Source organism: Necator americanus, chromosome IV (genome assembly GCF_031761385.1).
Source record: "Necator americanus strain Aroian chromosome IV, whole genome shotgun sequence".
NCBI lineage: Eukaryota > Metazoa > Nematoda > Chromadorea > Rhabditida > Ancylostomatidae > Necator > Necator americanus.
The window spans coordinates 25,846,196-25,868,592 of record NC_087374.1 but is presented as its reverse complement, the minus strand read 5'-3'; the positions used below and the strand labels follow the sequence as shown (position 1 = coordinate 25,868,592).

The 22,397-nt window shown below is 41.3% G+C and overlaps 2 protein-coding genes across 5 annotated transcripts; one reads left to right on the top strand and one right to left on the bottom strand.

Annotated features, from left to right (window-relative positions):
* Positions 1-267: 267 nt before the first annotated feature.
* RB195_002707 (uncharacterized protein) lies at positions 268-4,279 on the bottom strand (the record flags this gene model as incomplete). Of its 2 annotated transcripts, none has more annotated exons than XM_064200087.1 (4): positions 268-335; positions 682-826; positions 4,026-4,142; positions 4,208-4,279. In XM_064200087.1, 4 exons carry the CDS (start codon positions 4,277-4,279, stop codon positions 268-270), a joined length of 402 nt encoding a protein of 133 aa, XP_064055968.1. The 2 variants fall into 2 exon arrangements, with proteins under 2 accessions (XP_064055968.1, XP_064055969.1); XM_064200088.1 differs by having other exon boundaries at positions 4,208-4,210.
* A 650-nt stretch (positions 4,280-4,929) lies between these two features.
* RB195_002706 (uncharacterized protein) lies at positions 4,930-22,178 on the top strand (the record flags this gene model as incomplete). 3 transcript variants are annotated; one of them, XM_064200085.1, is made up of 32 exons in its annotated part: positions 4,930-5,031; positions 5,092-5,223; positions 5,288-5,404; positions 5,472-5,568; positions 6,832-6,983; positions 7,076-7,225; positions 7,275-7,410; positions 8,558-8,702; positions 8,902-9,010; positions 9,066-9,154; positions 9,223-9,324; positions 9,473-9,559; positions 9,633-9,759; positions 9,938-10,030; positions 11,878-12,015; positions 13,203-13,334; positions 13,401-13,469; positions 14,312-14,391; positions 14,562-14,608; positions 14,672-14,815; positions 14,879-14,985; positions 15,049-15,177; positions 15,237-15,395; positions 18,401-18,519; positions 18,575-18,650; positions 18,722-18,832; positions 18,952-19,130; positions 19,196-19,291; positions 19,571-19,709; positions 19,876-20,034; positions 20,375-20,613; positions 22,028-22,178. In XM_064200085.1, 32 exons carry the CDS (start codon positions 4,930-4,932, stop codon positions 22,176-22,178), a joined length of 3,912 nt encoding a protein of 1,303 aa, XP_064055966.1. The 3 variants fall into 3 exon arrangements, with proteins under 3 accessions (XP_064055966.1, XP_064055965.1, XP_064055967.1); XM_064200086.1 differs by lacking the exon at positions 13,401-13,469; XM_064200084.1 differs by lacking the exons at positions 20,375-20,613; positions 22,028-22,178 and having other exon boundaries at positions 19,876-20,052.
* Positions 22,179-22,397: the final 219 nt, after the last annotated feature.

Here is a 22,397-nt window from a genome sequence, read left to right as displayed (position 1 = left end):
TGGAATACAAGTCCCGGAGTACTGTCGATTTCAGAAATTTTGCATATCGAACGTGAAACAATGGAGGATAGGAGAAAATGCAACGGAAATGTTAATAGTCTTTCGTTAAAAATCAAAATCGCTCTCATGGCACTGCTTACTCATTTACAGTGCACAAAAATTCAGAGACTCAAACAAAATAAAACGCATCTAAAGATATATGCTCCAAATGAATAGCCGAGTTAAGCTAACCTAAACAAAATTTATCAACAAGTCAGGATTGATACATCAACTTTTCGATGACTCCAATAAATCCTTGGCTTCATTTATCTTAGCAGCGATATATGGTGAGCCACCTAAACAAGAAAACTTTATGGGCATAGAACAGTAGCTCTTACCAAGAAAAGGAAATGGTAGAAATTAGAAGAAAAATAGTGTGACAATAGTGCAGTTTCCTAAACGAGTGCTCAAGTACAATTTTTATGAAATCAACTGTTAAGAAAAGGTGCAATAATATCTAAAGAATTATCCTTTCTATCTGTTTTTTTTTTGTTTTGAAAAGTCCTACTGAATTTTGTATAAAAAGCGTAATCGCATGAAAGAACAAATTCTGGTGTTCTATTACAGGAGAAAAACCACTCCGAGCTTTTCAATACTTAATGTTAGGTGATGGGGGAATCAAATTCTGTACTAGAAAATTACCTCGATCTGGATGATTAGCGATCATAATACGCTTGTGAGCGTCTTTAATCCGATTCGGCTTTGCTGTAGCTGGTACTCCAAGAATCATGGCAGCTTCTCTCCTTGTCATCTTTGGTTCAAACCCACCACGGTGATATTTGTCGAACTGAAAAGAAACAAAGGAATAATACCAGCTCAAGTATTGTGTAATCTATACATTATATTTCTTCAACGTGTCATTACCTATGAAAACTTTGGAAGAAATGAGATAAACTAATAAACCTCTTCTAAAAAACGCAACTGAAGCACAATTTTCGGATAGCCTTTGGTCTATGAACAGACAATCAAGAATGTTAACTATACCGTATTTCGGCTAATTTTTTTCGGCCTCTTCAGGCAGATCACGTAGATTTTATGTGGAAATGTTGAAGCCGAAGCTCATTTGTTTCTTGACCTACTAAGTCAATTGCTCAGAAAAAATTTCTGCACAATCCACTATGTTTTGCATCATTCACCACCAGGGTTTGACACCGAGCGAACGTGGAAAGTGATGAAAAAGGGTCGCGCGCCGCAGTGTACAAGGATCCCTCTCGAGTCGTTTGCTGCACACAACTTGCATTTGTCGCCACGCTGCTGTTTCATCATCCTTCGTTATATGGAACAGCGCTCCACGAAAACTGGCTTAGTAGAATGAAACTAATCTAGGCTCTTTTGATTGACCTTTCTGCTTAAAGTGCTCAGAAAACGGCCGAACAATTGCGAAAGAACAGATATGGTTCACAGCAGACATGAACAAACATGAACAGTAATTACTCACGAAACGTTACTTAAATGCACATGGAGACGTTCACATTGTTCCGCAGAAGTATGGTGAAAAATCATAGGTGAGAGCTTATTGCAGGGGCTGGAACGATTTCTCTCTCCACAAGTAGGACAGGTTTTAGAAGAAAAGGAATTTTGTTAATGTCCGAACTTGTAGGTGGACTTCCTACCCGAAACGGATCACACCATCGCATCATCAAGAAATGTGCAGTCGACGTTGAATGTGTTTAACCGCCTCAGCAGGGCACGTGTATCGAAACGCATGCTCTTTTTCTACTTGACATCAACGCATCCCTCCGGTCTAGTTGAACATATGTGGCACTTAGATGTGAGAAGTCCAGTCGCAAGAAGTGCATTCAGTCCGAAATACAAGCACAACGTGAACTAAATTCAGAGCCAAATAATTTACAATCTTTCACAAGCGCTCTTGAGCAAATAAGGTAGGGTCAAAACGACATGAAGCACGGTCCAATTGCGTACGCGAGTTCTAGCGAGACAGTGCGGTGGATCGTAGCGGTTAGGAGCGTGCTGAAACCCTTACTGGCACCACCCATCGCTGTAATTTGCGATGGTCCCACCTCGGTTCCGATTGCTGCCTCCACCGCGCCGTTTCGAGCGCTTACGCAAATGCACCGTGCTCAATAGCGTTTTGACCCTACTATAAGTTCGATTAAAGGCATCACCCTACGAATCTGAAGTGGGACGGATTTCAGGTGGAGTATTCGTATACGGGATAGTAGATTATGGGGGGGAAGATACGGCTTCGCACGTTCCAGCGCGCTATCTTCTACAAGGAGTTCGATTGGAGCGCGTCAGTAGTGTGCACACGGCGCATCTTCCGGGCCGTTTTTTACGCCAATTAGAAAGAAATGGACGGAATCACCCACCTCTCCATAATCTACGATCCCGTATACGAATACTCCACCTGAAATCCATACCACCTCAGATTCGTGGTATGATGCCTTTAACGGTCCTGATGCGTAGTAAAGAACAAAAAATTAGTTCAACATAGATAGGATTATCTCAACATAGATAGGATTGGAAAAAATCGGAGGAACTAACGCTCAGTAATACTAACACAGTGAATCTCCCTTATCAGTGGAGCGGTAAGCTTTAACCTCAAATTAATATTCAGGGTGCAGTCAACCCTTTCGATAGTATCCCGAAAAAACAAAACAATACATTTTTGCCATTAGTACCTAATTGTTCCGATGAAAGGATAAACCATTTCGCTTGAGGTGCGTCAAGAAGATCACCTCAATTCAGAATAACGAGAACTATGAGATTAGCGAACGCGTGTCTAGCCCATAAAATAACCTGCTCATGCTAACCGATGTATCAAGCCAGCGTTTTTCTCCTCCCAGACAAGTCTGGTATAGGAAGTTGGTAGCTTTATTCTTCGTTGCAGTTTGCGATGGTCCCACCTCGGTTCCTACCGGCTCCACCGCGCCACTTCGAGCGCAGCCGCTTACGCAACTGTATCGTGCCTCAAGCTGTTTGGATCTTACTATACCAATTTATCGATGGGAGGGATGAAAGGCTCAAGCGCGATTCCAAATCATAGATCATGCAATCACAGGTGAACATGTTATCAAATGCGTCCCACCCTTACCAATTATTCCGAAATGAAAAAAAATCCAGTAAACACAAGTGATTGGATTGCCCATCACATGAAGCAACGCGATCAAAGTGGAGAAATGGTTCACTAAGTCAAATACAAATCAAACACTTATTTGACCGATCGAATAACTTTTGCAAAAACACTCCACTAATCGAAAATCTAAGAATGTCGGATATTCGGCTTATGTGAAATTTTCGTTTATTCAGGTTGTGATGGAAATACTTTATTCAATTCGATCACTAAAGTAGCTATTATGCCGCGTCCCTACCACAACACAAACACAAACCACACACATTTCATTCTGCTGATACTATGCAATAAAAATAATTCACGAAGAGAAAAGAATAGTGAACGGACAGACAGTAGTACGGCCAAACACGCAATTCGAAAAATTTATGCTTGAGATCGTCCTACAAATAACTCCTAATGTTACATCTTCTTGCCACCCTTAGGAAAAAAGCGGACAAGGCAACAAACAGCGTAGAGCTACCTCCGGTCATTTCTGATATTCTCCGCGGGCACAGACCTCCCATTCTGATGGGTCAAAAATGAGGTGGGTTATAGTCGGTTCAAAACAACATGAAGCACAGTGAAGTTGCGTAAGCGGTTGCGCTTGAAGCGATGAGGTAGAGATAGCAGTTGGAATCGAAATGGGACCATTGCGAACAGCAGCAATGAACGGTGGTAGCATAGGTCCTCCCTCAACCCTAACCGCTGTGCTCTACCGCACCTCTTCGAGCGCAACCGCTTATGCAACTGCTTCATGTAGTTTTGACTCTACTATATGTATGCACGAACAACTACAAATTTGTGTGTAGAACAACGTTCATTTACCAACAAAACTGCAATTGAGCTGTACTTCCAATGCCCATGCTGAGATGATTAAGAAAAAAAATCAAGTAAACGGTGACTTAGAACCCACCACACCTCCGGGAAGAGCTTCGAGTCCTTTCTTGATCAATGCTTGATTTCGAAGCAAATAACGCGCACCAAATCCAGCCGCAGCCAACCCCACTCCAGCTAGTATCAATCCGCCACTCTAAACAAAACAGATAAATGTACAGAACCATTGACTATCTAGAATAGTAGAAGAAAACTCCCCACCATAGATATTCTGCTACTGTGTGCCTCAATCTCCCAAGTTTCTAAAAGTGAAGGAAAATTATGACTATCCATATGAAAAAGCAAAAGAACCAAGATATAACATAGATATACAAGATATAACAAAAAGAACATACATTTCAGCTCAAATCAGAAATGCCGTGTATTTCAAGCAGTCGTAATTGCAGACATGAAGAACTACCGAATCATAGTACGAATCAATTCTTGTCTACTTGTCAGACTTAATTTTCTAGATTTTTGAATAAATATAGAGTTATACTTTCGCTACCATATTTTAAATTGTGGGCGAAAGCAAGGTATGTCTGTGTTTAGTATGATTTTATGAAAACGGACCTTAATGGGTTTTCCTTCTTCACACTGCTTCGTGCTGCATGTGACAGAGGACGAGTTTTCCTCTTAATCGGAAAGATGAATGAGCGGCAGTATTTATGTTTTAAATTTACCGACAGGAATTGAAACGATGTTGTGTTGGTTTGATGGGTTCATCCATGGGTTGTTGTTCAAATAAAGGTTCCTTGTTGTCTCCTCGCACTGGTTTCTCGCTCATATTTCTATGAATATTTGAAGCTTTTGGTATTATTTATTCTTTCTTCGGATCATTATCGCATGTTCTTCATCATGATTCCTTGCATAGAATGAATGTGAATGAATGATAAAATGTAATTATGAATGATTCTTCATAGCACATATAGTCTACGGTTTAGATGACCAAAAAAGCACCCTCAATAAACAAACGAGATGTGTACCAGAACTGCTTGGACTACCTGCGTTGTTATATCGTTGATCTCACAATGGTCCAAGAAGAGGTTGTAACCGTTATCAAACAGCTGTTCGTATCGTTCTAAAATAATTCTCTGATTTGCTAGACTTTCAATCATTTGAAAGACGAATTCAAGCCCGAACATGTTTGTGAACCTACGTCGAGCCCTAAATACTTGACAGCAATAAAGAAGTTCGTATCTGCCCATAGCAAAATCAAAGTCTACAGAGATATAATGGTGGGTTTTATCCTGATTGTTGCATGCGGACTTAATTCTGATAATTTGGTAATATATATCATAGAAGTGTTACCGGTTATGGAAGGAAAAACTTCAACCGGTCATAGGGGACGGGTCGCGGAAAAACTCTTATGCAGAACTACCTCTCAGGCTTGCAGCGTGCTTCTTCCTGAATGGAGACGTAAGAAACAATTTGCAAATATTTTTGGTAGTGGTTTATGTTGAGAGTGGCGAATTCTCTCTTTCAGTACTACAAAGCCTTACTATGTCTTCGACATTCCATTCATCTTGAACCTAAAAGCTTGATCCCCAGAATTTTGGCTTTGCGGTGGTCTGCATACCTAGGTAAGTGCACCATAAGTTGTTCTGTTATTTCCGTTTTCCTCAGCTGTTTTGGCTTTCTAATGGGACATTGCAACGAATAAATCAGTCGTAACAGCACTTAGTTGGATTCTGTTCAGTTATTCCATATTCACTGATCAACGTCTTCAATAAGATAAATCTTTATGTGGAGGGAAAGAAAAAAGAGATGCTTTCTTCGCTCTCGCAAAGTCGAACGGCATGTTCTTTTCCTTCCCGCAAGGTCTTCGTAGTTAGCGGTGCGCCCTTGGTCCAAGTTTCTGCAACTTGCCAGTCTTCGCTTGGCCGTGCGCATAATGGAATGGTAATAGCCAAGCGGGTTTGCTAATTCGCTGGAAGTGGCATACGGTTCCGTCTCCATAGCCTTCCTCCTAATCATCCGGCGAATAGTATTCATTCTTGAATGTGGGGAGCCACATTTATACATGTCCTATACTCAGAGTATGTTGGCCTGACCCTAAACCATAGATGTGATAGTCGGATACGGTGCTCTGACCCCCTTCACTTTTGAACGGTTGGAGAAAGGACCTCCTTCACTTTTAAACGGTTGGCAAAATTAACCCCTTCACTTTTGGACCGCTGGCGAAAGGACCCCTTCACTTAAGGAGCGTCCGGCTTCTCCCTTTCGCACCTATGCCCTAAACTGCCTTTAATCCAAAATTGTGGTAGTGAATGAGAGCGTCACGAAGCTCAAGGTGCCCAAGGTGATATTGTGTGGTATGCCATCATTCAAGAGACAACTAGGTCTTCGACAGTGAGTATGGTGAAAGTTCAGAGCTTTTATTCCCCGCACTTGCTAAACCATAACACTCTGACTCCTCCTTCCCCAGAGCACATTGCGTTGAAGAGTCTGATGCAACAGCTCGACACTCACGCTAGCACGGTTTCATGGCTAATAATGAGATCGGTATTGTAACCTTCTTGATGTCATCTATTCAGTAGTATGGGAGTAATTTATCAAGTGATCTTTAGGGGAAGTAAAAAGCAATCAATGAAAAAATTGAGGAAGCTAATTTGTGAAAAAATTAAGTGGAATTGGTGTGCTTAGAAACGATTGTCATGTCTAACCGTCACGAAGCGTTGATAAATTCTAACAACCGAAAGAATTTTTTTTTTCTGAAAAGAGTGGATCTAGTACCTAAGACCTTCACACGGATTCCGAGTTAGGACTAGAACTCATTCCTCATGATCGCGTAATAAACTGCAACACTACTAATTTTTATAAGTTTCCATGTTTTTGTTATGCAGGTGAATGGGAGATGGCGGAAATGGCTTTGGCGTTTGAAGAAGCAAAACCTCCTAAGAAAAACGGGATGGATGACCACCTTGTAGAACAGCTAGTGTCTATGACTGAAGTCGTCAAGGCTTATGTAGATTTCAATCGTGATCAGAGAACGAGAGTAGGTCCTATTGTCGTCTTTCTAGTATTTTTTTTTGTAAAAAAAAACAGTATGTTAAGTTGTGGTTTAAATTACAATGATTATTTCATTAGGCAATATCTGCTAAAACAATATTGATAGCCACGGAAAAAGTAAACGCTGATGTGCGAACCACATTCCCGGTGTTCGAAACCCAGGCTTTCGTGAACTGGATAGCAGCTCACTTGCCGAAAGTTGCAAGCTTTAAAGTGGGAAATCTTGAGGTAAGAAGTTGTGTATTCATCAACCTTGAGGGTATTTCAAGCTTTGCAGCTTTTCGATACGTTCAACTGCCTTCATCGAGCGGTTCTGAAGGCAGAAAGTGTTATGAAGAACAGGATGCCGGGAATCCAAAAGGAAGAGATCCCTTTGGATCTGAAGAAGATGGCTTCAGATCCTTTGGACTTCTGTGAGTTCCATAGTCTTCTCATTTTTTGTTTTCTTCTCGAGAAAGCTAGGGATTGAAGATTTATTAACAGACAGGTAGTCCCACTTCATTTTTATGTTTGAGACTTTGAACTTTACGATCTTACTGCTTGCAGTGATGGTGTGCTGCACAAATTTCTAAGTTTCTTCTGTTTTTTTCCTTCATTTAACTGTATGAGAAGTTGCATATCTGAACGCACTCTGACGTGTAACTCATTTAAGTTTCGTGTAACTCGTTTCTCTGTTCTTTTATTTGAGAGAGCTTACTAAGCTCAGACAAACTCAGGTTCAATTTGCATGTTGAAATCTCAGCATCATTTTGATTTTTCAATATCGAGTCATTTCCACAGCTAAAGTATCTAGAAGTGCTGTGTGCTTCTTTATATACTAACAAACTGTCAAAGAAAATGGAGCAGTTTTTTGTAATCCATCAGTCGCTGAAAATTAGAGGAATGTCGTGCTTAGATCGCAAACTACTGCTCTGGGGTAAACTGTAGCTGGAGGATACTCAGTGGCGGCCTTATTTCTCGAAGTGAATAATTAAAGGCATCACCCTACGAATCTGAGGTGGTACGGATTTTAGGTGGAGTATTCGTATACGGCATAGTAGATTATGGAGAGGGGGATGATTCCGTCCATTTCTTCCTAAGTTGCCGTAAAAAAATGGCCCGGAAGATGCGGCGCGTGTACAAGTCTGGCGCGCTCCAATCGAACTCGTAGAAAATAGCGCGCCAGAACGCTCGAAGCCGTATCTTCCGGGCCGTTTTTTACGGCAATTAGGAAGAAATGGACGGAATCACCCTTCTCTCCATAGTCTACGATCCCGTATACGAATACTCCAACTGAAATCCGTTCCACCCCAGATTCGTGGTATACTGCCTTTAAATCAGTGGGGGCCATAAGGCCTAAGCATTAGTCTTAGAAGATCTACGACACGTAAGCAAAAGTTACTAAGAGAAAAAGTTAGAGCGTGGAGAAATAAGGGCGCCACTGAGTGCCGCCTCCCCGTCTTTCTCTCCTCCACCAACTACATTTCCCCTAGCTCTGCTTATCCCTGACTGATCCGCTTGTCTTTGCACTCGTCTTTTTTTACATAGCACAACTTAGTTCTTATTCTTAGAGATTTTCAGTGAAAGCATGCTCATCGTTCGCTGAAAGTTGTGATTTGAGAAGGGACTACGCGATTGAGCTCCTGAATGTAGGCATGGTTCGAGATGCTGCTGCTATTTCGCAAGTGGGACTGTGGTGTGCAGTGAAAACCGGTGTACTATTCAGGTATCTACGTGGTGAACTCGGTGATGTCGGTATAATGTTATTTGCCTTGTTTCATCTCCCATATACGGTTAGATTTTCGTTCTTAACCTCCGTCATCCATGCGAAGTTCTTTGCATTAATTGCTGTATTGCGAATGACAGATGAAACGAATTACTGTATGCAAAATACTTTTTTTTTTACAGATTTTACATATTTACAGAATCCAACAGTTTGTTAATGTTAACGTTCTCATACGTTCGTGTGTTGTACAGCAGGAGTTCAAGAAAGATCTCACAGTCTGTATGGATATCATGCACATAATTTACGCCGTGAGCTCTTTGGTACCTTGCTCGAAATACCATAATCTTGTATTTCTTTCCTCAGTCCGATAACTCTGCTTCAAAATTACCCTTCGTTTGTTTCAAGAAGAAGCCACTATTTGAAGTAGAATTACCAGATGATGACTTTACAGGGTTAGTTTTGTTGTTTCCTTTTGTGTTTACTGATTTGACATGACATGCGTTCATATCTTTCGGTTTAGCCCTTGCACTTCTACTCCGGTCGCGAATAAATCATCTGCTCGCGCGATTCATCGGTCCATTGCTGCATCACTGGCTGAGTCATTCGAGGAATTAAGACTCGAGTAAGTTACGAACAGGTATTTATTTTGCACGATAAATTGTCGGCATTGTGAACAGTTAGATGTAAACTGGGTTTTGCCACACCATAAGGTCGTTGTCCTGTTGGAAAAAAAATTCTATTTGATTAACTTGTAGAGGTTCTCATTTAAGATCCGCCAAGACGCCTTTACGTTGCAAATCACCCGGGCGGATCGCATCCAAGCTTATCGATTCATTTCATGAGTTGACGTTATCCGAGTAAGAATTTAAGGCTAATATGATCCTGCCCTCGAGTATCCTGCCCTTTTCTTCTGTTTGGTCTTGTTTTCAGAACAATGTGTTCCTTACATGAACTCTCTGAAAGTTGTGATTGCAACACTTGTGAGCTGTGCAACACAAACTATAATGCTGCTTTTGAATACTGGATGTCTTCGTTCCTCAACGAGTCTATGTCCAATGTGAGTCGACACAGGTCCTGGTTTTCTATTAGCAGTTTGATAAGAATCGTTCCCAAGATTATTATTTATCTTTCACAAAACATGTGTTTACCCCCGCACTCACTACTACATTCATGTGAGTGCGACGGCAGTTCTGCGTCTGTGTGTTGATTGTCATCCGCTCGTACGTTGTGTTTAGGAATCGATGCAGTGTCTTGAGAAAAAGTTCCAAACTTTGCGCAGTTGTGTAGCTGCGGAACAATGCGCGGTTCTAGGCAGAAAGGTCAAACCGGTAAGTAACACTTACGTTTCTTGTAAGCGCATTTTCTTCCTGCATTAGTCCCTGTCTATCTCAATCGGTCTCTAAGTGGAATTTTCGGGAACATTAGCGATATAATAGCTGATGTAATATGATAAGGCTCGGACTGGATGTGAATTGCGCACTTTCCATAGTTTGGAGGGCAGCGTCTTGTTTTATCTAATTATCCAGTGTGCACTCTCTTTCTTTCCCAGTCCTCAGCTAACAGTAAAATGATATATCAATACCAGCTGAAAGATGAGCAGCTTCATCTTGACATAAATGGAATCCTTGTATGCAGAATGGTGAATGTTAGCCGCAGTGTTAGTAGAATTTTGTCACAGCGCTCAATGCTTTGGTTTTTTCCTATCTTTAATTTCTTCTGTACTATTTTATAATTACTTTTTCACACCGAGTTTTACTCTTTTTTCGAAGATAAAACATTAACAAGGGGTGTAGTTTGCCTAGTTTCGGCATCTGATGAAGTTTGGGTGGCTCTTGATGTGCGTGTTGACCGCTTCTTGGCTTCTTTTTCTAACAAGGTAGTACTGCAGAGTAATGATCTTTGCGTAAATTTGAGCTTTATGGAGGTATATTGGTTCCTGAAGTAACCAACTTGAAACAGAGATGTCGAGATTAAGCAACATATCCAACGATGTTTATTTGATTTGTTCAAAGTTCCCCACCGAGCCTTCTTAATTCCCTTGCAGAAGCGGCATACCTTTTTTAACTTACATAAGTAGGAAGCCTTTTTATAAACAACTGTGTGTGAGGTGTAGCTGTCTGGTTTACACATCAAGGATGAACATGATCTTATGGTTACAGATTCCCCCATGTTCGTCGCCTTCGCCTTGTAAAACGGGACCCTTTATTGGCTTCATGTAGAATGCTTCTTTTAACTCGAGATGGGGAGGTTTTGTGTTCTCACTATTTTTCACGATCAGGAGTATGTGGAGCGGGTGGAATCTATTATACCACAGTTGATAACAACTGCACTTGCAGGCGGTGGCGATATCACGGAAATTGCTGGATACGACCTTTGTCATTGAATTCGTCAAACTACTTTCCCCGTCCTATTTAGTATTAAAGAGTGCCCAGAATGCAAGATTTCGCTGAACACTACCTTCAAAACTATGCAGAAGTGAGATGAATTTTTAGAAGAGCTGCAGGCAAGAGGCAGAACGAGCTACAAGGGTGCATGCTTGACTTCAGAAGTTTGAAAGAAGAAGTGAATTTCCTCCGAACCAGCACTCGTGAGGTCGATTCTTCTTGGGACAGCGGTTGTTACAGCATCTCTTTGGGATTAATATCATGTAAAGGAGAAGTCGAGAGAATCAGTGAATTGTCCTTCTTCTCCCAGACAAATCTATAGTCGGTTCAAAGCGACATGAATTACAAGTGTAGTTCCGGTACATTTGCGTACGCTCTCGAAACGGCGCGGTGGAGGCAGCATTAGGAAGCGAGTTGGGAACGTCGCAAACTGCAGCGATGGGTGGTGCCATCAAGCGTTTCACCACGCTCCACCGAAGCGCCCCGAAAGAAGCCGCGAACGCAATTGGGTACGTGGCTCATGTCGTTTTGACCGTGCTATGGTACCAATTTATTGGCTCTAGAAGGATAAAACACTTGATTGTTCTTGTGTAATGGGTGTAATCGAACCACAGACTTATACCCATCTTCCATTGAACCTAAAGGAGTATAGTAGCAGTATAGTCCATGTTTATTCCGAAACATATTAAAATCGAAATCGCGGTACTCAGAGATATCCGTACTTGATCTGTGTAGTCCAATCATTCAATGAATCTATCGCACGCTATATATCGTATTCAATTTTGTTTCAGCGCCCTCCTTCGATTATGTGTGAGACCTTTGCAATGTGTGCCATTCGTTGGTTGCGGAGTTTAGAAGACAGTGGATGGGATCGTGACGATTCCACGCTTAAAACTTTTAGACAACAAATAATCACATCCGCTCTGAAGGTACCTCTTATTTTTGCCTTTTTTCAGTTTTATTCCCTAATCTTTACCATCACTGTAACCGTTTTTTCTTGAATCTGGTTTAATGAGTGGAAACCTGTCATCTTTGATCTGCCATGACATCGGTATGTTTATGGGATTTTGGAGGAGCAATTGTGTGCAGCAAGCGAATCACTGCCTACCTAGTAGTTTTGTGTTTATCTGGGTTTTATAAGAGACAACACATTGACGATTTTGACCTCAACCATTTCTGTTGCGCTCAACAGAATGTCTATAATAACTGGTGGTGCAAATAAAGGTTTCAGGTTACAAAGAAACACATCAAAGGGAATAAGATATTTCGCTAACTTGCTTATAGGAGATGTTGAAAATGGCCACTATTCATCTCTTGGCACCTTTGAGCCCTCGTCAGCAAGTTGCTGCAATCTTATGAGAGGTGTTGGTTGCACTTGGGTGAAAGTTGGAAGTAACTGTAGGCCTTTTCCTCCTCAGTTAATGCTGCCACAAATGAATTGAACACATTGGAAATGTAACGCTCCGAATTCACCTACGGCTGAAAGAAAATGGGACCAATAATGCGGTGTCCAGATCGCCGAACCATGGAACACATTCACGCAATCTTCACTCCTGGCAGTGTTCTTAGCTGAGGGCAGCTCTAACTGCCAACCCAAGTCACCTGATCTTTCAGTCTGCGATTACTTTTTGTGGGGAACCCTGAAGACTAACATGTGTCGCAACAAGTCCTATAGTCTTCAATAACTGCCGCAAACCATTTCTGATTTCCTTCTGCAGCAATTCCAGCTGTTCAGCTTCGATCTGCGTTCCACAGCTTTCTGGCCAGGGCTCAAAGGTGCCACGAGGTTAACGGTGGCCATTTTTAACATCTCCTACAAGCAAGTTCGCGAACTATCTCCTCTCCTTTGATGTGTTTCTTTGTAACCTGGAACGTTTCCCCTTGGGTCACTTTTATTTGCCCTATCCGTTATTTTCCTAGCAGGTATATCCTTGATCTATTCTCCACCCCACGTTTAAATTGACAAACCTTGCAATCTATTGCTCGTATTCGCTCTAGCAGAGTTCTGCGACCTTCGATCAATCAAAAGATGAAAAACCCCGCGATGTCCCTGCTATCATTGCGTTTATTTTGCGTTCTAAGAAGTTTCTTCTTTTTCTGAATTGTTGATTCACAGGTCTGTAGCTACTCCTCAGTGCGAACAATATGCTATCGACTAGCTATCTCACAGCTCGAACGGATCCAGAAGGTTTTGCGACCTACCCATTACGATTGGATGATGGGCGCTTCCCTAGCAAATAAGGTTATGGTACGTCTTCATTCTTTCTTTTATTTACGTTAGTATAAAAATTGAAAATTTTATTGTTTTTTCCAGTCTACCGTGGCTCAATATCTATTCTCTCCTATTTGTAGGACTCTGAATCCTAGTGATTGTGAGGGTTCGGTAGGTAACATGTATTTGAGATCTTACTATGGTGTATTTCAAAGTCAATCCCATTTTTCCTTTGGTTCTTTTTTTAAATAGTTCCTCGTTCAGTTTTAATATTTATTCTTGTTCTTTGTTGCGTTTTTGAGAAAGTCACTGATCAACTATGTAATTGTAATTGCTTCCACAAAAAACCATCTATGATGATCTGCTTTGATTTTTGGAACTACTCTAACCATTTCAATGAGTTTTTTGAACTGAAGAGAACTGTAAATCTGTGCCGACCTAAAATTCATTTCTTCACATGTTTGTAGTATCAAATGTTATCAAACTTCACCAGGCGTCGTGTTGTAACTTTTTCGAAGTAGTTTCTTTTGAAAACAGAAAAAAAATGAAAACAACAAACTTTGTTTTATATGTAGTCACACTCCCTTCAACAATGTCGTTTGGGAATATTTTAAGGATATAGATTTCAGCATTATGTTGAATTCTCAGTGCACATAGCTACCCATGATCTATATTCTGAGCTCGCCCCTTGTCTTTGCTTTGTTATGTGATATAACTATCCTTGTTGTTTTCGAGCACTTCTGCTGCATTTACTTAGGTTTCAGTTGCGGCGACAGTAAATGTAGCTATTCTTGCTCTATGTTGCTATGCTATTGACGCTGGATGTTTGAGGGCCTATCGAATGCCCAGAGAGCCCAAATAAAGTGGTTCTATTTGAATTGGTTCTACCCACTCGCTCATATCTAATAAAATCTTAGTTTATAGAGTTCACCTTAAGTTTGTTAGTATTGTCGAAGAGCAGCTACGAAAGGTAAAGCTACGTCGATGAAATTCTTAACGCCTTCATTTTGCAGGAAGAACAGAAGGAACTGGACGAAGCTGTAATTGCTGATGCGTGGACGGAGTATGCTTCTTATTGCCATTTGCTGTACAGGTTTGTCTTCACATGTCAGGAGAAGAAATGTTGAAAAACCGATTTTTTTAAAACTTTTCACTCGCTACATGATTTTCTTTAATACTGTTATAAATATTTTGCGTCATTCGTTACTTTAAGCTTTGAGGTTTACACAACACACATTTTTTGAGTAACATTTTCTTGTTCAGAGACTGGCGCTTTCCTATATGCTCCTTCTTGGGAGAGTACAGCAAATGTAATGTCACTCATATTTTGTTGAAGTATAATTTTCGTTTGCATCACTCTATGACTTTTAAAGGTCCATGGGAAGAGGCTATGATGTGGTCCGAATCAATTATGTTGACAACAAGGCAACATTCTCGTCTTTTATCAGGCAAAATGAGTGGTTTCGCATTTTCGCAGCCTACACTTTTCAAGAAGATGGTTGAGAAACTTCCCTCAGGTTTGGTTACGTCAACTGCCTGTCCTTTCTTATCGTAGCCGAGCCTAGTAAAAAGCCTTCCAGATTTTACATTGGTGCACCTAGCTATGTCGCATGATGGTTCACTTCATCTTATCAAAATACATAAGGACAGGGAACCTATTGTAATTCCGCTGGCACCAAAGTCAAAGGTAAACGAAGTTTTGCTGATTCCGTAAAATTGCTTGATTTAAACGTTATTAATGATCATTAAGGTAGATCTAGTGAAGTCATTGATGGATAAGATAATAGACGAAAATGCTCGAACAAGTTGTCTCGGTAAAGTGACAAAAGACGCAAGAGCTTTCTGGGCAGCAAGAAGAGCCGTTGACAGGGATCTTAAGGTGCACTTCATTGTTGTTGTTTGTTTGTCGTTATTGACGCATGAATTGCTACATTTCAGAACCTCATTCCCCGGGTACAGGAAATCCTGCTAGGTCCAGCTGCTCCCTTGATGTTACCGTCAATGTCTTTGAATCGTAAAGGTTTGAGCATAGCGAAATGCTTAGTAGATGCTTCGCAGTCGTCTGATGGCTCGCGGCTTCCATTGTCTTATGCAAAGGTTGGTATTTTCTTTTTCAATGTGGTAAATCAAATCAGGGTCCATCTGGGCCTAAACTACTGCAGAAACAGTCATGCGATGGAATACGTGTTGCTTTACACTAAGTATAAGTATACTTTCTCCCTGGCATTCATCTGTATTTTGCCGGAATTGCCGTTTTACTGCTTAGATGACGGGTTTTTACCCTGTTGAGGGCTCAGAAGTGGTGAAGATAGGCTGTTCTTATGCGCTTGTAATGTCAATCCAGCGTTGTTTCAGCTCTCGAGATCGAGGGCTTTAGTAATATTTCCGCATAAAAAGCCGTTCCATCGAAGAACGGTCTTTGACACATCATCGCATTACAGGTGCATTGCAGATGGAACTCCGCTCTTGACGGTGCTGCTGTGTAGTAGAGTCAAAGCGATGTGAAGCACGGTGCGGTCGCGTAAGCTGCGCGGTGGAGATAACGGCTGGAATCGAGGTAAGACCATCACGAACAGCAATGAACGGTGGCAGCGGAGATCCTCTAACCGCGGCGCTCGCCCACACCGCTTCGAGCGCAACCGCTTACGCAGCTCCACCGTGCTTCACGTCGTTTTGACCCGACTATGGTTGAGTGCTGTGAACCCTTTTACTGTGGCATCTTCAAACATCTTCAACATAACATCTCCTGCTCAAACAATTGAAAGTGTCAGTTATGGGAAGGTTCAACTCTGATTGTTTCTGATGTTGTTGTTGTCCTTCGTATTATTAGTCATATATCCCATTTTTCGACGACGAGACGATTTTGGTATCCCATTCTATTTTCTGTCTTCCTTATGTCAAGATACCAGCATGACTTAAGTGGCGTAGTGTAGTGTCCAAATCATATGTCCCGTAGGTTTCGCGTGATGATGCTCGTAGCATGGAAAGGAGAAGGAATGGAGAGGGTTTTGATGAAGGCGAGTGAAGATGGTAACTTTGTCGATGTGCCCTGAAGCTTACACTAAGTGAGTAGGAAATAATAATTATAAATAGTCAGTACCCATGTTCGACTGTCCTTGAATCTTGGGACGTTGAATAAGTAGCTTTTTATTGATTTGGTTGAGCTGTAGCCAAAACTGGATCAGAATTATTTGACTATAAATTAATAATTCTGATCCAGTTGATTAGCTCTCTTAAGAGCGGTTGGAGGTTTTCTCTTTTTCCCCCACAGCAAGGAAGGTGAGTCGCAACTTTTTTTTGCACTCCGTCATGTTTCTCAATCAAGAGTTCGCTGATATAAATGGAAGAGGAAGACGGACAATATGCGGTCGATGATCAGCTCATCTGAGCCCACCGCTTTTTTCATTGGTCAGAACGCTCCAGTCTCGTTGGTGATCAGTTACTGAAGCGAAACGAAATCTACTGTATTTTTGGGTGGGCGGATCTGATTGCTACCTCCTCACAGTGGGCACGTACGAGCTGTATAACTTGCACAGTTATGCCGGAAGTTACCTAGTTATTGTAAAGAGGTTCTGTTGTTCAACATACTGCTAAAGTCCAACTGAAGGAGGTGAAATACCAGGAAGAAGCGTGGAATTTATATTTACAACTTTCCGTTCCGGTGTAGTACCTGATATTGTTGACCTGAAGTAATCGGGTCTCTTGACGTCGATCGGCAGTTCACGAGAAACGTCTTATCTCGTGGGATGTGGAACACTGATGGATGCATGGATTCTAGAGAGCTCTTGCTGTTGATCGAAAAGGTTTGGACAGAGTTGTGCTCAAGTGCAGCGGACCTCGGCGAACATGCAGGCAAACGGCGACGAATAGAGTAGTAGCAGGTGGCTAGATAAGGCAAGTAAATCAGGTCAAGTTGAGTGGGTAAATTCTTTTTGAATCGAAGTAGCTACTTTACCACTCTAGTGGTGTCTATCTGAACGCAGCCATCTTCTTCGCCTGCGTCGCGGATTTTTTTTGAGGCTTGGATTTCGATAGCTGGAGCTACGAGTTGGCAGATGGTTTGTACCTCATTGCCATCGAGCATCTTGCGTGCATCACTTTCTTCTCACCTTTGTCGTCTTCGTTGATTTTGGCAATTTTCGGCTACTGCTGTCGGAAAAGCACTGATTCCATCGGTGGTGGAGGCTTTGCTTAGCCTAGTTAGATATGGAGTGTTCGGATGATCTAAATTCGCGAGCTTAGATGCCTGGGTTCTTTTTTTTCGTTGTACTGCTACTTTGTGACATTGTTTTGAGTGAGGAACGGCTTTTCGGTGATGTCACATTTATTCTGGTTGCGATAACTCATCAGGATGAACTCACTTTGCGTCTTATGTTATCTTTATAAAAGGGACAAAGTGAGATTTGGAATTTGTTTTTTTTTTTGCGATGGCTCGATAGCTGATGTTGTCTCGGGGTCGAAATGCTCATTTATTCATTCCGGCGATGACCGAGTTTTCTGGCCCTCAATCGATGTGGTGAGAAATTGACATCGACTTTTCCTAATGAAGATTTCTCTTTCATGAAGCAATTCGCGTGCTCTGAAGTTGTAAATTGATTTCTAAGCTATTACTATATTAATGTAAGACTACAACTAAGCCCTCCGATTTGCTACGAAGTGCTTTTTGTTTCTTGTGCACGGTTCAGGTGTCGATCAAGCGTCGTTTAACTAAATTGCATCATGAGAAAGTACAACAACTTTAGTATAAGCGCAATGAATGGTTGGGTGATTTTCTACAGAGATTCTTAGGAGCACCTTGCAGAATGCACCTCGAATGCAACGCACACACGCAAGATCAAGAATGGAGCGACTTTTTCCGCTAAAGGGCTATATCATACCTTAAAATATCAATAATGTTTTTCAAAATTCTTTGATCGTTTATGAAGATATACTGGCTAGAAGGAAGTGAGGTAGAACGTTTCGGAATCCATCCTTCACATTAAATTCACACAGCACTGTAAGTGTTGATAATTCTTCGTTGCTCATCAAAAACTTTCCTTAGATGATTTCTTTAATAGAACCATTCTGCAGCCATCTGTTATCTATTTTCGTTCTATTTCTAGGAATTGGTGTCGTTAGCTGCCAAATTGGAAAAAGCAGAATGGGCATGCATTGTTGAAAGGATTTGCGATTTTGTAGGTCTATCCTCTCGAAAGGAAGCTATACAAGAATTTTTCCCGAAGTATGTTTTTCCAATTTTTTTTAGTTACGATACGACTAATGAAAATTTGTTATAGAATAGCAACAGCAACTGTTAACGGCGGCATAACAAGTGATTCCGGCCCGTGTTATACGTTTCTGATTGTCTGTCCGGTAAACATTTGAAAATTGTTCTCGGGTTTTTTTCTAGTTTTTCTAGTTGAAGTCTATCACCTACTATTCAGGATTTAACAACATTTCCGTGGGAAGTCATACCAGTATTCCGCAACAGTCCTTATGTAGCCCGAATCCCTTCTATCCATGCTCTTTTCCAGACTTTGCGAATGAGAAAAGAGGTTGGGGTTCTTAATTTAATTAGAAGCTATTATTATAAATTATTTTTTGAACGAATTTTCAAATCTCATCTCTAACAATGCGATATTTTCATCATAGCTGCTAAAGTTCATAATCGTAGGTGCCGGTAGCAGTAAATGCTTCGAATGCGTTTTACATACTGGACCCAGACAATAACCTTGGTGACACTCAGAGGCGGATCACAGATTATGTATCGAAATTTGGTTGGAACGGAGTTGTTGGCAAAATCCCTGACCCCGAAGTAGTCAAAGAAGCACTTCGAGCGCGTGATGTGTTCTTGTAAGTGGTGTTCGTGATAACCTTAGTTATTATGGAAATGTGTGCAAAGAAGCAGTTACGTTTAGCTATATGGGTCATGGGAGTGGATCCAGGTACTTCAGTAGACGTGTCATCAGTGAGAACACGATCAATGCTGTAAGCGTACTTATGGGATGTGGAAGGTCAGTTGTTCACGTCTATTTTGAGCTACACGTGCTGTTGCTCACTAAGATAAGTAATGAAAGGATCCTTTTGCAATCTTTGGGAATTCGGGAATCTTTCCTTCGATCGAAAGAGTGATAAAGAATTCCTAGTGGTTAGAGTATTTTCTGAAAGATGAAAAAGTAATAGCAGAGTTCAATGCAGGAGAATTTTCAAGATGCTTGCGTTTTCGGATCGGAACTTTCTACTGACTTTGAGGAGGATGTACCCATTTAACACAAGAGAAATCTCATTTCTAGCGTGAAACTCACACCACTCGGATGGGGTATGGACGGTAAGAGTTCTGTACACGACTATACCGTAGCCCAGTGTCCCTCTGTCGTTGGGTGTTTGTGGACTGTTACAGATGGGGAAATCGACCGTTATTTTATGGCGTTGGTGAGTTTCCACACTGAAATTAGTTCGTTGTCTCTTCTGGTCTTTTTGGTTAGTTTTATCTTATATTTGATTAATACGAGATCTTTCATGTCTCTAAATGACGTTTTGTGAAGTTGCTATTTAAGGCAACACTATTGTTCCCGTGAATTATTGATCAATTTCTTAGGTCGACTTATGCTTTTCATCTGATGGGAATCGCACTCTGACAGGTACAGATGGTAGCTGCAGCCGACTTCGTCTACTCGTCGAAGCAATGCATCGAGCTAGAGACAAGTGCAAACTACCATATCTCACCGGAGCATCAGTTGTCTCATACGGCATTCCTGTAATTGCCGTGGAATAGATTTTATTAGCTTTACACAACTACCTCTCTCTTCTAGTCTCTATTCATCGTTACTGCAGGTCTCAGTTTGCTCGGGTGTTATGCTGTACATCTTCATGTTATGTGCTTCTCTGACGGCTTCGAGCATTTTGATGTTCGACGGTTGTTTGATAGAATTTATGTCTTTGGATTCTTGTGAATATGGTCTTTCATGTTGATATACTGGGATTAGTTTTAGGATTTTATCGCGTTCAGTATCTTCTTTCGTTGGAATGGATTGTTCGAAAATTATTTCATTTTTTCATTATATTATATATCTAAACATTTTTCATTATATTTTCAGCGGCCTATCCCTATTCTGAAATTACAATTTCATCATCGGCAAATTGTTTGCAATTATCGACTGTGTCCTGGAGGAAAGACGTATGTGAACACGTTTTTCTTGCCTCAACACTGCGCCGAAGAATCAAAACAACGGCGAGACTGCATAGTGAGAAAAAAGCACGCAGCCACACCTATTCAGCTGCTGCGCGGCAGTGAAGTTAAGCTAGTCAATACTGGAGATGAAAACAAACATTTTCCGTAGGCATCTGATTACTCACTTAGTCGTCCGCTCGTTTTGTAGTCCATGAAGCGTTACACTCTATTATTACAGGGACGCCTTATATAATCGAAAAGTGCCTGCTAATTTTCTACTTTGTATCATAATGCTGGGAATTCTTTGTATGATCAGTAGTTTGTTGTAAGCTGAAAAAATTGCTTGTTTTCGAAATGTTCTACTTTTCTTTCTCAAAACAAGAAAGAGTCAGTTTTTTTCCTTAATAGTTTACCAATGTTAGGACATCGATAAGATCTTCAGAAATAGAAATCTTCAGGTATTTAAGCGAATAAGACGTTCCGTTCCAGTTCCAGTTTTTTTCCAAAACGAATCCAACGAGCTCCTTGCATTTCGTTCATCTTTCTTTGAGAATTAGTAGGATGTTTCACAGGATACGTAGTAGTCGAATTAGATTGGAGGATTGCAAGAAACGTCTAGTGATATCAGTAGTAGTTTTATTCGTCGCACACTCAGAATGTGAGCTTCGAAACATTGGAGGTTCGTGTAAGGGGAGCTGATCCTGATTTGCAACCGTTGGCGCTGTCATCATAAAGGAATCATGGATCTGCGCCAATAGTTAGGGTAGATGATAAGCAAATATGCAGGTTGACGTTTTTTTTTCTCTAAAGTAGTGGAGTTTGTACTGAATTCGTATCATCCAACACCGGATCATAGCCTTTTCATCACACCCGTTTGAAGGCACCACCCCACGAATCTGAAGTGGTACGTATTTCCGGTGGAGTATTCGTATACAGGGTCGTAGATTATGGGGAGGAGGGTGATTTCATTCATTTCCTCCTAACTGCCGTTAAAAAAATGGTCCGGAAGATTCGGCGCCGCACAAGGCTGACACGCTCCAGTCGAACTCCTTGTAGAAAATAGTGCGCCAGAACGCCCGAAGCCGTATTTTCCGGGATTTTTTTTACGGCAGTTAGGAAGAAATGGACGGAATCACCCCCTCTCCATAATCTACTATCCCGCATACGAAGACTCTACCTGAAATCCGTGCCGCCACCAGATTCGTGGGGTTATGCCTTTGAGTTACGTGCTCCGCTGTCTGCAGTGAAAGCTGTCCGGGACATAGACATAAGGACTCAGAGGAGCTGTGCATTATATTGTCCACATATGTGGACGCTCTGAATGGCCGACCAGTGCTGGTGTGGGAGTAAAATACTCTAATGTGCAAAACTTTAGTAAAATAACGGATTAGTGAGCCAGTGGTTCGAAGGGGATAAAGGATAGACGGATAAAGTGTGTGTCATTAATCAGTCCGCTTGGGATGCGCCACCACGTTCACTTCAATTGAGGATCTTTTGAGGTTAACCAACGTATCTCTAGCCTATAAAATGACTTGCGTAAGCTAGTCGCGGTATCAATTCAGTATTTTTATCCTTCCAGAGAAGTCTATTACCAATTTATCGACCCAAAAGGGAATAAGGGCTTGGTTGGCACAACGGCGGTTACGAACCAGCGATCGATCGTCCGGACACAGCGGAACCTCTTACCTACTGCACCAGACCTTCTCGAAGGAGATAAGACGGTACGATAAAATCAGCATCAAACAAGTAATAACCAATATTAGGATGGAATTTTTTTGTATAAAATTAGCGTAACATTCGTCATAGGTGTACGCAACAACCATGGTGGGTAAGGATTTTTTTTGACAATGAATAAAGGAGAAATCAGTTAATCGATGAGGTCGGAGACCCGAAGGTGAACATAATATTCGCATTTAGCGTTAATTTCTTACTCATTTTCCTTTCCTGGA